This window comes from Cygnus atratus, chromosome Z (genome assembly GCF_013377495.2).
Source record: "Cygnus atratus isolate AKBS03 ecotype Queensland, Australia chromosome Z, CAtr_DNAZoo_HiC_assembly, whole genome shotgun sequence".
NCBI lineage: Eukaryota > Metazoa > Chordata > Aves > Anseriformes > Anatidae > Cygnus > Cygnus atratus.
Window position 1 is genome coordinate 31307745 of NC_066396.1, and position 17210 is coordinate 31324954.

Sequence of the window (17210 nt, forward strand, 5' to 3'; positions counted from 1 at the left end):
ATGGGATAAATTATGTAGATTTTATAACATTTCTATGTTAACCCCTCTATCCAATTACAGCTCTGCATATATTCTGTAAGGAACAAATGGTTCCTGGAACTAGCAGGTCACTTTTACGTTCAATTTAAATTATTTTTTCATATTGTAGTAAATATACAAGCAAATAACTATATAAATTAATAAAGGAATTGATAGCTTTTCCATACTGCAAGAACTTCAAAGATTGTTAAATACATTTTGAACAAAAAAAGGAATAAAAAAAATAGTCTATGCAACGAATGCAATTCTTTTCTACTGGCACAAGTCTAAACTGAAACCAAGGGAAAACAATATCCCCAAAACTACTAAAAATGAACACTGAAGACTTCAACATTCATTCAACATTTTATACATATATTTCAGATCATTCACTAAAAAAATGTGTGTCACTGTTTTATACACCAATTAGTCATTTGCCAAACAGTTGTTTTCTTGATGCAAAAGTAGAGACCTGTTAACAGTGAAAACATTGAAGAGGCACAGGGGAAATTATACATTATCAGCCCCAGTTTGGTATCCATTATACATGCCTTCTCCCATTTTCTGAACTTGTTCTTCATGTTAAAGGTCATACAATATTTGATATCAATTGTTCCTGCCACTAAAAGAGGGAATATTATTTGTTGTTTTATTTCCCCAAAGAACCTGTATCCTTTGAACAGATTATCTTCACTGTTTCCTTTAATTGAAGGTTGTGGAAAGAGAGGAAACAGATTTCTCTAGATCTTTTCCCAAGGATATTGTTAAGAAAAGAATCAAAAGCAAACAACTTTTATATTTCCTCTGCAGCAGCAGGAAATATAATGTCCCTTTCATCTCTCTCTGCAATACTGGTAAGCAATTGTGGCAGCAGAAGCCATAGTAGGCTAGGTCTGCTTGGTGCACACTGCCACAGACAGGTGGCTTACTCTCTGGGGAAAATAATCACTGCTCAAATAAATTTCCCCATCTCCTTTACAGAAGAGTTTGCAGGGTGAACTGAAGCATGCCAAGGCTCCCCAGTTAGATCATGCTGGTTTAGAATGCAGCAGCAGCAGTTTTCCCTTTAACACTGCTATTTATAACTAGTTTGCAAAAATAAAACCTGCACAAAACTGCTTCCACTAGATTATTCCCAATGGTCATAGCTATTTTGTTTAATCACTGATAATAGAACACATATATTGGGATTAGAAGTGAGACTGGAATTTATGTTTTTCAGAGGAACAGAACAATGGACCTAATACCTCAAATCTCTGATTGCTGACTTTCTTTCCCTTTTTGTTCCAGACAATTTTAGGTCTTGGGTCTCCTGTGGCTTGACAGATGAATGAGGCGACTCCTCCAGAAACCCCTGTCTGGTCAACAGGTGTTCTTGTAAACTTTGGTGGTGCTAAAACAAATAAACAAACAAACAAACAAAAGCATTAATCTAAGCGGCACCCATGAAAAATAAGTCATGCCAAGACTTCAAAATGAAGAAAAGTATAAAATATTTTGTTTCTTTGATAATAGCATTCACCTGCAAGAAAAAGCATTAAGAAATAACTAAAAGGTCAGGAAAGTACTTACAGATTTTACTAGTAAATTTATACTAAAATGGAAAATCTGATATCATAAAAATAGCAAGATCACACATTATATTTTATCACCAGTATAAATAAAAAATCCAATTTGTCTTCTGCTGTAAAATGAGCTCATCAATCAACTCAGATAAGATCATGACTCATGACTTGATGTTATGATCACAGGATGTCACGAAAGCAAGATTCCCGCCTTTAAGCCATTAAAATCAGTTACATTTAGGAGAAATTATATGAAACCATTTGTAAGTTTGAAGTGGGGAGGTAAATGCCTATGTATTAAGAGTCTATGCAGAAAGGCCTATAACAGAAGAGAGATATATGCATGGGCACAGTTTCAAATATAATTCCTGTTCATTCCCACATTATTCCACTCTATCACAATAAATAAATAAATAAATGAAAAAAATACAACTATTGCAGGAACAGAAGAGGACAGAGAACTGGAGAAATTTCAAAAGTAGGAAAGGACATTTTTAATTAATTATTCTTTTACCTTCCTTTTCTGTTAAAACAATTAAACTTAATTTATCAGACTTCTGGTGAAATAAAACTTTCAAACTTACACTGACATGAGATACAACTTCTGAAAAATCAATGTAAAAACTGAGATGTCTAACCATAGTTCAGAAATGTTGAAGAGCTCGTGTATATATTTACATCATTCTCTTTCTTAGCTGAGCAGTTTTTAGCAATCCAGTATGCTTGAAGATGCTGATTTGAATGATATGAAATGAGTATTTAGGGTTATTAAATTATAAAACAAACAAACATCAACAAAAGCCACAGGTATTGGCTTTGTGGTCTGTCTTCTGCTGTAAGCTGTTATATGTAGTTGCTCTGCAGCAACTGCTGCAATTAATTTCTGCTCTCCTCTTCAACTTTCAACAGTCACTTTCTGTTCTCAATCTCTCTGGTTGTCTTCACTGACCTCTCTTAGAACTGGTGGCTATGTACCTATACTGTAATAGTTTTTGTTTCTGAGTTGCTGTTCTTCAGTTCTTATGTCTGTCTAACTGTTATTCTGCTGAACTGGCCTTTCCACAGGCAACATTTCTTGTCAGCATGTTTATTTAAATGTCAAAACTCCAGCAGACTACAAGTGTGTATGCATGTAACACTGGTGGAAATATTGAAATTATTTTAAATGCCAAGAAAATATGTTGTAGCCATTACTATAAAACAGACTCAATATGTCATTATGTTGCTACATTAAGTATTATAGAACCATAATTGGGTTGGGTTGGAAGGGACCTTAAAGATCATCTAATTCCAACCCCACTGCTATGGGCCGGGATGCCACCCACTAGATCAGGTTGTCCAGGTCTTCCTCCTATCTGGTCTTGAACACCTCCAAGGATGCGGCATGCACAACCTCCACAATTACCTGACCCCTAAGGTGCAACATACCACTAACAAAGAATAAACTAATAAAATAAAATAAAATAAAATAAAATAAAATAAAATAAAATAAAATAAAATAAAATAAAATAAAAATAAAATAAAATAAAATAAAATAAAATACAGTAAAAATCTTACATATTTGAAAATCCACACTCTTTCTTCTTAAGCAGAGATGTGAGACAAAATTGTTATTGCCGTGTTTTCAACTTTTCAGAATGCTCAAACCTCCATAAACTACCTGCTGTGCTAATTTTGCCCACTGAACACTACATATTCACTGAGAACAAACAAAACACCTGAAAAAAGTGCAATAGCAAGTCTGAGCACAGCAAAACAGTGTGCCACCAGTGCTGCTGTGGGGGACTTACAAAAGCACATCTCTGGTGATAAAAAATCTCCAAATCCACAGTGAATGAAACACAGAGATAGAGCAAGGAAACTAAAAATCCTTTCCCCACTCACAGACTTTATGCTTGGACCACAGAAAAGACAGAAATATATTCTGATGAAGAGCATTTGGGTTTCACCATCTGGGTTTCACCCAAACTCCGCCTTGAATTCTTTTCTACACATGTATTAACTCAGCTTTCTGATATGCAGAGACATGACTGAATCAGATATTCTGTGGCATAAATCGTGAATGTGTGCCATCAAGAAAAAAATGATACACTGTCATTCTCTTTTTATTCTTTTTGACATTTTGCAAATTCATTGTTTAATCTCAAACCAATGAAAGAAAAACACTGTGTGGGTAAGTTAATCAGCTCACAGGCTCTTTAATTCCAAATATATGATTCATTTAATTCATATATTTAATTCCAAATATATGATTCATTCAGAGACTTGCAAATTCATAAACTCAACATAAATAAAATAACTTACTTCCTTAGAGATAATGTCCATTTTGGAAAATTTGCCAGTTTTGCCATTCATTACCAGGGTTAAGGAGAAAAACAATTGAGTTTAGAAACTATGCTGTTCATTCACTCCTGAAAAAATTTAGCTTAACTATCCTGGGTTCAGAAGAACTTCAGATAGTTAAACAACAAAGAAAATAAAAGCAATGAAAACCAATAAACAAAAAGTGTGACAAACTATGTTAAACCTACTCTGGAAAACAGCAAACAAACGTATTCCACTACTAGGTTTTATGTCTATGCCAATCACCATGATAATCATAGAATCATAGAATCATAATCATGATCAGAATCATAGAATGGCTTGGCTTGGAAGGAAACTTAAAGATCATCTAACTCCAAAACCCCTGCCATAGACAGGGATGCCACCCAGTAGATCAGGTTTGCCAAGGCCCCATCCAGCCTGGCCTTGAACACCTCCAGGGATGGGGATTCCACAACCTCTCTGGGCAACCTGTTCCAGTGCCTCACTACCCTTACAGTGAAAAATTTCCTCTTAATGTCTAGTCTAAATCTATCCTCTTTTGGTTTAAGACCATTCCCCCTTGTCCTATCATTATCTAACCGAGTCCTTCTCCGTCCCTTTTATAAGCCCCCTTTAATGCCACAATGAGGTCTCACTGGAGCCTTCTCTTCTTTAGGCTGAACATTGTCAGCTCTCTCAGACTTTCTTCATAGGAGAGGTGCTCCAGTCCTATGATAATCTTCGTGGCCATCCTCTGGATCCATTCTAACAGCTCCACATCCTTTTTGTGCTGGGGCCCCCAGACCTGGATGCAGTACTCCAAGTGGGGCCCCACAAGGGCAGAGTAGAAGAGGAAAAACACCTCTCTCGACCTGCTGGCAACCCCCCTGTTGTGGTAGGCCAGGATGGAGTTGGCCTTCTGGGCTGCAAACGTGCACTGTTGGATCATGTCAAGGTTTTTGTCCACCAGAACCCCCAAGTCTCTCTCCACAGGGCTGCTCTCAATGAGTTCCTCTCCCAGTCTGTACTCCTGTCTGGAATTGCCCTGACCCCGGTGCAGCACCTTGCACTTGGACTTGTCGAACCGCATGCGGTTCACATGGGCCCACTTCTCCAGCCTGTCCAGGTCCCTTTGAATGGCTTCTCCTCCTTCTTTGCTACCAACTGCTCCACTCAGCTTGGTGTCCTGTGCAAACTTGCTGAGGGTGCACTCAATCCCATTGTCTATGTCATTGATGAAGATATTGAAAAGCATTTGTCCCAAGACAGACCCCTGAGTGACACCACTCATCACCGCTCTCCAGCTGGACATAGAACCATTGACCACCACTCTCTGCGTGCAGCAATCGTGCCAATTCCTTATCCACCGGATGTTTCACCATTCAAATCCATATCTTTCCAATTTAGAGATTAGGATGTCAAATGGGACCCTGTCAAAGGCCTTACAGAAGTCCAAGTAGATGATATCAGTCAGTCTTCCCTTACTGACTGATGCAGTCACTCCATCACAGAAGGCCACCGGATTGGTCAAGCACAATTAACCCTTGGTGAAGCCATGCTGGCTGTCCCAGGTCACCTCCTTGTCTTGCATGTACCTTAACATTTCCTCCAAAACGATTTGTTCCATGATCTTGCCAGGAACAGAGGTGACGCTCACCGGTCTGTAGTTCCCCATGTCTTTCTTTCTTCCCTTTTTAAAAACGGGAGTGATGTTTCCTTTTTTCCGGTCACCGCGGACTTGGCCTAATTGCCAATATCCATGGTTGGTATCCTTTTACTCATATGCAATATATTGTTTCATGATAATACTAATTATAAAAAGAAGACAAATAAAGGAGAACCTCTTTCCTCCTTATTAGACATTCAGAGATGTTCTCCATTAGTCCAATTCAGGCAAATGCAACAGAGCTTGCACTAATTTATACTGTAAGACAATTTGCCTTTCCCATTGCTGATAAACTGGTAATGAACAAAACAAAACAAACAAACAGACAACAACAACAAAAAAGCTCCACCTCCAAAACTCTGAAAACTGCAACACTGTTTATCTAGTGTTACATGGCAGTATACTTGAAAACGTATATTTTCTATAAAACCTAACTGGTGGTAGAGATAAAGCTAGTTTTCTGACTCCATCTAGGACTGGGAAAAAACTGAAAAAGGACTAAAACTGCTATGCCTCCTTTTGAAAATTACTTACTATCTTCTGCAGAGCAGTAAATAGGTAGTGAAGCTGCAGAAATAGGGCTGAAGAGCTAACTTGGCTTTGTTTGGTACTTGAAGAATAACAATGTGTTTCCAGTCTTATGTGAATCTTGGTGGACCACCTGTAACCTAATAAAACTTGCTATGAATCAAGTTCCTACTGTGTGTTTAGTGTGCTCAACTCTGGGGCCCCCAGCACAAGAAGGACTTGGACCTATTAGAACAAGTCCAGAGGAGGGCCACAAAGATGACCAGAGGGTTGGAGCACCTCTCCTACAAAGACAGGCTGAGGGAGTTGGGCTTGTTCAGCCCAGAGAAGAGAAGGCTCCGGGAAGACCTTATAGCGGCCTTCCTGTACCTAAAGGGGTCTACAGGAAAGCTCGGGAGGGACTCTGTGTCAGGGAGTGTAGAGACAGCACAAAAGTAATGGCTTTAAACTAAAAAAAAAGGGTAAGTTTAGAGTAGATATAAAGAAGAAATTCTTCACTGGGAGGCTAGTGAGAAACAGGTTGCCCAGAAAAGCGGTGGATGCCCCATCCCTGGAAGTGTTTAAGGACAGGTTAGATGGGGCTTTGAACAACCTGGTGTAGTGGAAGGTATCCTGTCCATGGCAGGGGCGTTGGAACTAGATGGTCTTTATTTACCTTCCAACCCAAACCATTCTCTGATTCTATGAAGCAGGAGAGGGAAAAGAGAAGCAGAGTTGTTATATAATGATGTAATTCGCTACTTGTAGACATAACTCCCTCCTTGTAGATATTTTTTCAAGACAAGCAAAGTTTTAAGCTTATCTTTTAAAGACTAAAGTTACATGTACCAGAAGGATAATACTGTCTGGATGTTTAATAGGTGTTATGAGGATAAACTCATTTATGGTCCAGATGAGCTAAGACTAGGGTGATAGTAGCCAGCCAGCCATGAAGAAGGACAAACAATGAGCACATGAGATCCATCGTTTCATTATTCAATCAATATGTTCATCTCGTTACATATAAACTGACTATCATCAGTGTAGGAGTATGTGAAATCATGCCCAGACAGAACCAAAAATGAAAAGTAGAATTTGTTGCCTTTATCTTTATAAAGGTTGTTAATTAACATTTGACACAAATTAGCTCCACAATTAATGTTGTCAGTTTCTTGACATTGAATCCGACATAAGCTGCTAGTGACTGTAATAGCAAATACAATTACACTGCACACACAGTTGTACTTATTAACATAAGGGCAATTTTGATTGAGAACTGACAACCATTTTCAATCTCCCTTAACAACACAGGTGCAGAGTCCAAAAGACACTCTCTCCAGCACACTTCATTAAGCTCAGCAACAATCTATATTGGAATCTTCCAGTGCAACTAAATCTGCCAAAAAAAATCAGAACCAATAGGTTACCAACTATCATATGACAGCCACTCAGCACTATTGATACTCTGGCCATTTTTCAATAAAGCCGCAATTCAAATAAATAATAGTAGCAAAATTAAAGTTAAAAAAAAATAGAATTCAGTTAAAATCAGATACTCATATTTCTGCTCTTACTACAAACTTTCTTGTGAATGTCATCAAAACTGCAGCAATATTAAACATAAACAATGAAGCTTTGTTTTATTTCAGCTTGTTCATCTATTAGTGCCTTCCCAGATCTTTGTATAGATACTGAACGTTGATATTTTGACAAGGAAAAACTGTACAGCAGAAGACTTCTGTAATTGGGAAGGATGCAGAGTAAGCATAAGCTTTGCCTTCGAAGGCCTGAGAGTTCCTACCCCCTACTGCTTGTTATCCACTTTTTGCTAGGGCTACTCAGAAGCTCATGTAACAGCTATTGAACTGCTGCAAATTACAGCCTAAAATATGAAGTAAAATTGAGTTTATTGCTAGATCACCTTAAACATAAGCTTTAATATGTTTGTTTTATGGAATTTAAAGCCATAGCAGTTCAGCTGCTGCTTCACAGTCAAGCTGTCCCCCTAGGAGACAAATAGACTTCTAAAAGAGTTTACTGCCACCCAGAAAGAATCTGCCTTTTTTTTTCTATATCAAGGCCCCAGAAAATGCATTTCTCACATGACACTAACATAACTGATTTGGATTAGAACTTTTTCATACCTTTCCATGAGCATAAGATATCCCTTGATTCTTTTGTAACATTTTCTTTTCATAAGTTTAAGTACAATCCTGAAGAAGTGAATGGAATTAACTAATTCATATTTCTGAAGGTTATGGAATTGTCTAATTGTTCTAATTATACTCCTCTGTACCCTGTGCCGTTCTTTAAGGACATGTTACATTTTTCCTCAGCATTCAAATAAAATGTCTGAGAAAATGTTTTTTAAATACATCCCCCTTCTTTCCATAGCAACTGATAGCTATTCTGGAGTAGAGACTTTTATGGACATAAATCCTCCAACAGATTAATATGAAAATAAGACCACTTTTTAAAAGCAAAGGGAGGTCTGCAGCACTAGCATAGCAAGCTCAGCATGTGGACCTACTGTTGACAAGATACATAGGGAATGTAGACCTTAACACAGGTCTGTTTCTGGACCCTCTGTTTGGGGTGTATGGAAGGTCCTAGGATACTGCAATTCAATTCACAATTAAACTTTATCATATTTGTGAAATATAAAATAGTTTTATAAATCTGAATAAAAGTATTCAAGGATTTTCACTTCATGTCCTTTGTGAGCCCTCATAGCACGTGTGAATGAAATTACAAAAACATAAGGGAAAAAAAAAAAGATGCTTAGATGCTTTTTTTCAAACTCCCCTATTTACTTGTAAATTATCATAAACTGATGTTTCAGGAGTCCTTTTGTTTGTAAAGACTTAGCAATAAAATCTGGAAGATGCTACAGTCACAACTGTTCCCAAGGAAACTTTTCATCTGACACTCAGAAATGCTCCTGATCGCAGAACGAACAATACAGTGTGGCAGGTGTCCCTGCACTTTGGGGTAGTTTACACCCACCATCACAAGAATCACTGTCACTTGTTTTAGAGCCCCTCTGTGATACTCGTCTGGTTTCACTTGCATATGTGACTCATTCCTAGTTAGAAATTTTAAAATCATTCTTTCCATTACAAATTACACACTCAGACAATTCCTATGCAGAAAACAAAGGAAAAATATTTATATATATTCATTGTGACCCACTGACTTATCAGTAACTGCTAAATATTGTAATGACCAGGCCACAGACTGGTTTAAATTCAATAATGATGAAGGCTCCTTTCCTAAAAAGTAAAATATAACTATGATAAACATGAACAGATAGGCAAATGTTGCATATAATCTCAGCCTAATACCATATAGATACATAGCAAATTATTTGAGCTATTGTTCTTTTCACAATTCCTCTATGAACTAATATTCTAAAAAGCTATAATATATATGCACAATATTTAACAGAAGAGATTTCTGCACTCATTTATGTCTTAAAAAGAATTTTCAAAGCATACTCATTTACAGCATTCACTGCTAATTTACTCATTAATCATAATTTGTGACATTAGTTAGACTGATCATTGTTATAAGCAATTATTTTGCCTTAATTCTAACCTGCACATACAATGTACCTGAAAATTGGCTATGTAGGAAAGTTAATTAGCTTTTTATTTCTATAAGGACAAGTGACAATTTGCATTCACGAAATCTGCATCAAGAAATCCCAAAGTTACCAACTGGTATGTTCCTAAAGGCTCCTGGCTGTCAGTCACAATCTGCTGAAGTTCTCCTGTTTCTCACAATAAACAGCCTAAAACTGCATCATCCTCGCATACTTCAACATGAAGAATTGCAACAACGCAATCTTCAAACGTCATCATACCCAGAGCAGCTGAATACGTTTATTACCCTGTGAATGGAAATTACCATTTTTTGATCCTTGAACTATTAAATGCAATCCAGATATGCCAGCTAATTCCAGCTGAAGACCTTGATCCATTTGGTTTACAAAAATTACTTGTAATTATAAACAAACACATGCTTCTGAGTTTTCTTCCTGGGTGAAGGAAACTAAGCTGTTCCAATTTACAGGCTCCACAACTTAAAAACTCCTCCTTTAAAAAAACATTAATAAAAGCCTTACAATAGAACTAAAATGCTTATCACCCACCTTCCTTTTGCTATGTGTATTCTTCTAGAAACAAAAACACTCTGAAGAAACAATTGTGGCAAAAAATGCCTGTTTTTGTGTGTGTGTGTGGTTTTTTTTTTTCTGTTGTTTTTGTTTCGTTTTTAATTTACCAGTTACCTCTAGTTCCCCAGCCTTCATTTAGCCAGAACATACCCACCCTACAAATTTAGTAAGCAGATCAAGAAAAAAAGATTTTGACTTGGTGATCTCTCACGGAAAATGATAAGTCAATCCTGTCTTTATGTTTTCAACTTTTCTGCAATGCACAGCACTAGTTTCCTAGGCTGGCCATAGGGTCTATTCTTGCCTGAAATATAGAATCAGATGGCACACTTGCAAGTAAAGTCTTATAACTGGAATAGGTAGGTTACATTTTCCAACAGGTCTAATGTTAAAATAGCACATTCCTAATTTGTACCTCTAGGCTGTGCAGACCCTGGTACCAGTTCATTTCATTGTGGATTATGCATGCTTTTCTAGATACAGACATTATCTGAGCCCTAGGGACATGGCAGGAACGCAAACCAACACAGACAGCAGCACACATTTATTTACCAGCTAACTTCATCTCTTCCCCTCCCCCCCCCCCAACTCATCTAGAGTTTACAATAACTGGGGTGAAATAGACTTTCACAAATACTAAGAAGATACGTGAAAAACATGTGAAAAAAAATTAATACTGTAGACTAATATGCTCATTCTCTAGGTAGGACTAAGCTGAAGAATATTTTGTTCTTTTTCTATTAAAATTATTGCTTGGTTTCATGACAAATTACTGGGACACTTACTGTAGAACTGAAACTCAGCAGCAATTATTGCCTATCACACCAAGCATGGAGGGAAGCCAGGGCTGATGGATCATCTGGGCCAGCCTCCTCTGCAAATGTGAAGGATCCCAAAGCCCAACCCTGTTTCCTCTCACCTTCAAGCCCCAAGAGGCGTACACAGTTTTAAGCACCAGTGCCACATAACTGGTACCTTTTTTACAAGCTCTAACCCTTCTATATATCACTACAGAAAATAGAATGATTTTACAAATTTCTGTCTGCATCTTCCCTTATTTTCCCCAGTGCATGTTCAGTTGTTCTCACAGAAACACCCTTGTTTATGTTATTTAAGAAAACAGAATCGAAAGGCTTGTTTTTAATGTTTGATTAAGTTGAGCACTGAAAGATGAAGGCATAACCCATGATATGCTAAATGCCTTAGAAGGGTAAGAGCTCCCTTTTTCTGTTTCCAATGCCTATATGAAATACAAACAATGAAAACTGCAAATTTAGCCCAAGTGCACATATGCCTTTAAGTTAAACACCACCACATGTTCAAATGCTTCATATAAAACAAAATAATGACAAACATTTATGTATAGGTTATATTTATCATATATGTTATATGTGGAATCTGGCTGTGGATTAATCTACCTGAGTTAAAAAGAGGAATTTGCTAGCTAATCCAGTACTAAGCCTTCTTCCAGCAGCAAATGAAAAACATAAAGCCTCTTGAATCTAAAAGGTTAGTGACGTGCACCACTTCATCCCCCTGGAACATTACATAACCTTGTCATATTCACTAATTTAATGAAAGGAAATTCCACTTCAAAGCTCTCTACTGCTTCTTTTTCAAATTTTAATGTCTGCAGACTGCATATGAATTATTTGGTAACTGAGAGCTGACACTCATTTTCAATGTGCAATGTAGAAACAGTGGATCTTAAAATGCCAGGCAAGTTGACCTCTTTCCAGAGGAGCTTCTCTCTAAAGGAAAGGGACAATAACGAGATCCTATAGGCACTAGTTTCAGTTAGTGACTGAGAGTATCTGGGCTATTACTAGAGAGGTGACCTTTACTACTGTTTCAATCTTCACTATAACTCTCACATTACCGGTACCAAACCTAGGAAGAATAAAAATTGAGGTGTTGCAACTATCAAGTGAAGTTCCCACTCACTTTTTACTTATCTAAACAGAACAAAATTCATACTTGACCATTTAAAAAAAAGACAGATTGGTGACTAGTGACTGTGAACGCAAAATCACCTATAAGAATGACTCAAAGAGAAAAGAAATCATGAAACTACATACTTAATGTGCTTCGGTGTTAATGCTCAACAAGGTTGGACTCGATGATCCTTATGGGTCCCTTCCAACTCGGGATATTCTGATTCTAAGGTACCCTTATAAACAAATTCTTGTAACTCCTTTTCAATCAGAAGGGAAATTAATAAATTTCTCCCTGAAAACAAATGACATGACTTACTTTCATCTAAATATCATCTTTCTTTTCCAACACTAGAGGTGAACTGCCATGATGCCAATACCCGAACTGGACTTGCATCAAAAGGGAAAAGCACTCTTTTGCAATCTTCTACTACGCTCCGTGAAGGTGACCAAAGATCCTAGTCTTTTGTATAACATGTCTATATAGGTGAAATACTTTAATGTTGTCCACTTACTGTAAAATCATCTTTAGCTCAAGGCAGTTGAAAGTAACCACAAGAAAAATGTACAAAAATCAAAATACACATCAGTTATCAAAGTTTATGGGGACATGGGTGATAGAAAACCATAAGTCATTCAATCTTTCTATTGCAGTTACCAAAGTCAAAAGACCTTCCTTCTCCACTTCTCTTACTCTATAAGGTGATAAGGCTTAGTTTAGCGACCAAGCCCTTGGCCAAATACTAGTCCGCAACAGATGAGATTGAGGAATATACCTTGGGTGTCTGAAGCGGATGTTTAGATTCATCAGACCTGTCTCAAACATAGTAACTGTGTGCATGAGTCTAATCAAATCTTTCAGTCCATAGGAACATATACATTGACAACAACAATTCCTTTGAACATGAGATTAATACATACAGCTCTGCTTGTTCAGGAATTAAATTTTAAGCAGGACTTTCGGGGCATTAAGGGGTTTAAGATGACTTTCTACTTCCAAGCCTTCTTTAAGAGATGTCATGAGTTTACTGAAACACAATTGATTGAGCTGGTTAAGTGGTTAATAAAATAATAAATAAATAAAATAATAAGTAGTTAATAAGAGGACTGTATAACTAATTCTGCTGTAAAAAAAAATACTTATTAGTACAGACTCATAATTTTTTCTTGCTTTCTTACTAGGTTAGAACTACTTCATCCCAGAACTAGAAAAACAACTATTAGTTGTAAAACAACTTTTATCATTTGCTTACACATACTGATCATATTTAATCTAAATAAGATATCCAATGAGGTAGAGAAAAAAATATATATACATATACATGTATGTATATAAATGTGTACATGTGTGTGTGTGTATATATATATGTTCATCATACTAGTAATGCTATGAGGGCCATGCAATGCAGCCCAGCTGCACAGATCTTCAGCTGTACTAAAAGACTGGTTAGCATGGCCTGAAAGATGATGAATTACTGATGCATAAGCAGATGTTCATAACCTAGGCCAGAAAACTGTTTATAGGTATTACAAAAGATTGAGTGACTAAAGGTCTCAGTGGATCAACTCAGTTCCTTGCCTACAAGTCATGTAAGATACATCACTGCAGTGAACATAGTACAAATAGCCTACTCTACTAGTTATGCAGATATAAATGCACTGATTATATGTAATTTCACTGGCAGTATTTTTCGTACTGTGTTTTCAGCTCTACACAAGTATCCTGCTCTGTAAAGCTCCTATTGTGAGATCAAGATCCTATAAGCTAACATTTTTTCAAAATTATTTATTTATTTATTTATTTATTTTTCAATCAGGACAGGGCACCACCAGGCAGCAGAAAAATTCTAACTCTTAAAGTGCAGTTTTGCAATTAAGACTGCATACGCTTTATGAATTTCTGCTGATAAGACCTGGTTTACTCTAAATACACTCCAATAAAGATTTGCCAGCAGAAATTTCAAGTATCTAACTTATTCAAAAACATCAGAACTAAAACCTAATATAAATGTATGAACAACAAGGTTATAACTAGCTCCAAAATTCAGTGAAATAGTACAAACATAAATAAAAGAAACATATCACCACATGAAGGTAAATCCCTAATTATTGCAAGTCTGTTTCTGTTTTAATCATGATATATGACAACAGCTTGTAAAGTGATGTTCTCCACAATCTGTTACTTAAGATCACTTAAGAGTACAATTATCTGATGTCTTGCATGTCACTGTTAACATTGAACTTGTTTTACAAAAGAATGCTTCATGTTTATTAATTTTACTTAAATGAGTGTAATATATTTTTCAGTGATTAAAAATACACCTAAGCAGATGATGCTGGTCCACAGTACTGTATCTCACCTATGTTTCATCTATCATAGTTCTTCTTCTCTATTAAGCATAATTTTATTCATTTTATCTCAAAAAAAAAAAGTATCAAAAAATCCTAACAACAACAAAAAATCCTAAACAGATCAAACTGGAACTGTCTAGAACAGTTCATGCTCGCATACATAGGACAGTCAGTAAAGGCAACACAGAGGTCAACCTGGACTTTTTGTCATGCCTTATCTGTGGAGTGATCATATTTGTCCAGTGAAGAACCCCTCACAAATAAGGAATCATGACTGTACCACTGAAAAATAGCTATGTGGTCTACTGGAAGGTATCCCTGATATCCACCCACTGATCTAGAGGAAGGTGTCCCTGTCCATGGCAGGGGGATTGGAACTAGATGATCGTTAATGTCCCTTCCAAACCAAACCAGTCTATGACTATAATTCTGTGTGCACAGGTGATTTTAGCAGGACCCGTAGTATCAGTTTTCAAGTTCATAATTTGATATTAAGCACATTCTCTGATTTCATCCAATCTACTGTTCTTAATGCATACTTTCTGTTTCGGAAGACTACTAAATACAGGCTTGCAAGACCTCTGCAGGATGTAGTGAAGCCCCTCTTAAAATAAAATAAAATTAAATAAAATTAAATAAAAATAAAATAAAACAAAACAAAATAAAATAAAATAAAATAATAAAATAAAAATAATATAAAAATCTATTTGCGCTGTCATAGCAATTTTCACTTTAAAAGCTCAATCATAATTGGAAAAAACAATTCATTCCCATCTTTAAAATAAAAATATGAATTACTGAAATACATAACTACCAACAAAGATTGTGCTTTTCTTTTGTCCTTTTACAGGCTTTCCAATATAACAATAAAAAGCAGTATCAGATCTAGCTATGATTCCCTTCCCAGTTCATACCTAGATAGTACGAAAATTTAGAAGATAAATTCACTGAAGTTTGGTCTCAGGAGAGGAAACCAGAAGACAAAAGCTGTGAAAGAGACAGTTGGCTACTGGAAAGAAGAGAGGGCTGAGAGCCAAACCTTTGTAATTGTAACCGCATCTCTGCTAATTGCTTGCTGTTTAGCTTCAGGCAAATTACTTAACCTCCATGTCTCAATTTCCTTACTTCCAGGATAATGCTACTTACATATGTCACAGAACAGAGGGAGGAGTATTATTATCAGGGTAACTGTCACTGTATTTACAGAATTTGAATAGAGATTTATGATCATGCATTGAATAAGAGGGCTGAAAAATGTTAAAGCCCTATCTACTTGTACCAAGGAAGACACTTCTATGAGGGAGAAGAAAAGAAAAACAAACAAACAAAATGTCATTTGAATCTTTAGTGTGCCAGTGAAGACTGGTAGCTATTTGGCAAACTTATTAGCCTTTGAAAATTGCAGTCCTCTGCAAATCAGTACCGCAAAATGTTGGTTTAATTAACACCCTTTTCTCTACAGAAGTCAGAGTACATTGCGCAAGTGTACTGACTTAGAACTGCTCATTTTGACACCAGGAGGTATGTGCTGAAAGTGGTTATCTTCTGTGAAATTGTAACTAATTATTTCTGCAAAATATATCACCTTGCATCAAAATTTGAATTCAGAGGTGTATAATTTTGTGTATTTCCATTTTGAAAAAATGGAATTCAAAGTCTTAATTTTACAGCCATGTAAATTTTAATATTCTGTTAAAACATTCACTTACAGAACCATTTCAATATGTATAGATTTGTTTACTTCTACATGTTTGGAAATTAGAAATTTATTAAATCTTTATTTTACACATCAAACTATGTCAGCCTCTTCAAGTACACATCAAAATAGCTGAATGTCTTCTGAAGAATAACTGAGAGTCTAGGGTTTGCTGTTTATGAACCCAAATTTCCATATGTCTTAATCTCAACGGCATATTCAAAATGTAGAAAATGTCTACATTGATCATTGTACTGCATCATCACAGCTACAATTTCCTCAGAGGAATCAAACTAAAGTAGTATAAAATCTGTATAGTTGTAAAATTTTGTTGTTGTTGTTGTTTTTTCTGCAGTTTTTCCTTCTGGATATATGAAGTCAACTAAAAATGCATTTCTCATAACTGAAACTATTGACACAAATACTACTGCAGCTGGAGACACAAAGAATATAGCATGACCAAAAAGAAAACAAAAAGGTTGGCCTCAAATGCCCAAATATGAGAATAATTGGTCTGGGAAAGACGGGAATGAAAACATGTATCATTTAATGAAAAGCAGTGCTGAAAAGGAAAAGAAAAACAGAAAGTGCAGGTCAAACAGTTCCAGAAGATAACCCGAACCAAGATAGCTCCGTAGCTCTAACAGATATTGGTATATGGATATATAGCCAGCCAGTCACTTAAATTTATTAAAAAACAACAACAACAATAAATATTTGAAAGCTTTGGCTTTAGCATGTAAAAAACATTGTTTGTTCCTTAGGGCTGTCTGAAAGGTTGTAATTTACTCTGTGTTCCTTAACATACAATGCAAAGAATAATAGTAGAACCTCTTGAATGAAGCCAATAAAAAAAATAGTAAAAAAAAAGTAATAGTTGAGTATATGACTTTCCATGGCAAACAAAACACAGATTATACAATATTTTTTGCCTCTGAGGGCATAAAACTAACCTGTGTATGTGTATAACAGAGAGAAAAAAATCCCAAGA

At 36.2% G+C, this 17210-nt stretch overlaps 1 protein-coding gene across 1 annotated transcript in view; it reads right to left on the bottom strand.

The window, feature by feature from the left end:
* PTPRD (protein tyrosine phosphatase receptor type D) overlaps nt 1-17210 on the bottom strand; it is a 420315-nt gene that overhangs the window by 249993 nt on the left and 153112 nt on the right. Inside the window, 1 exon segment of the mRNA XM_035569749.2 lies at nt 1266-1411. Coding sequence (XP_035425642.1) covers nt 1266-1411 — 146 coding nt within the window.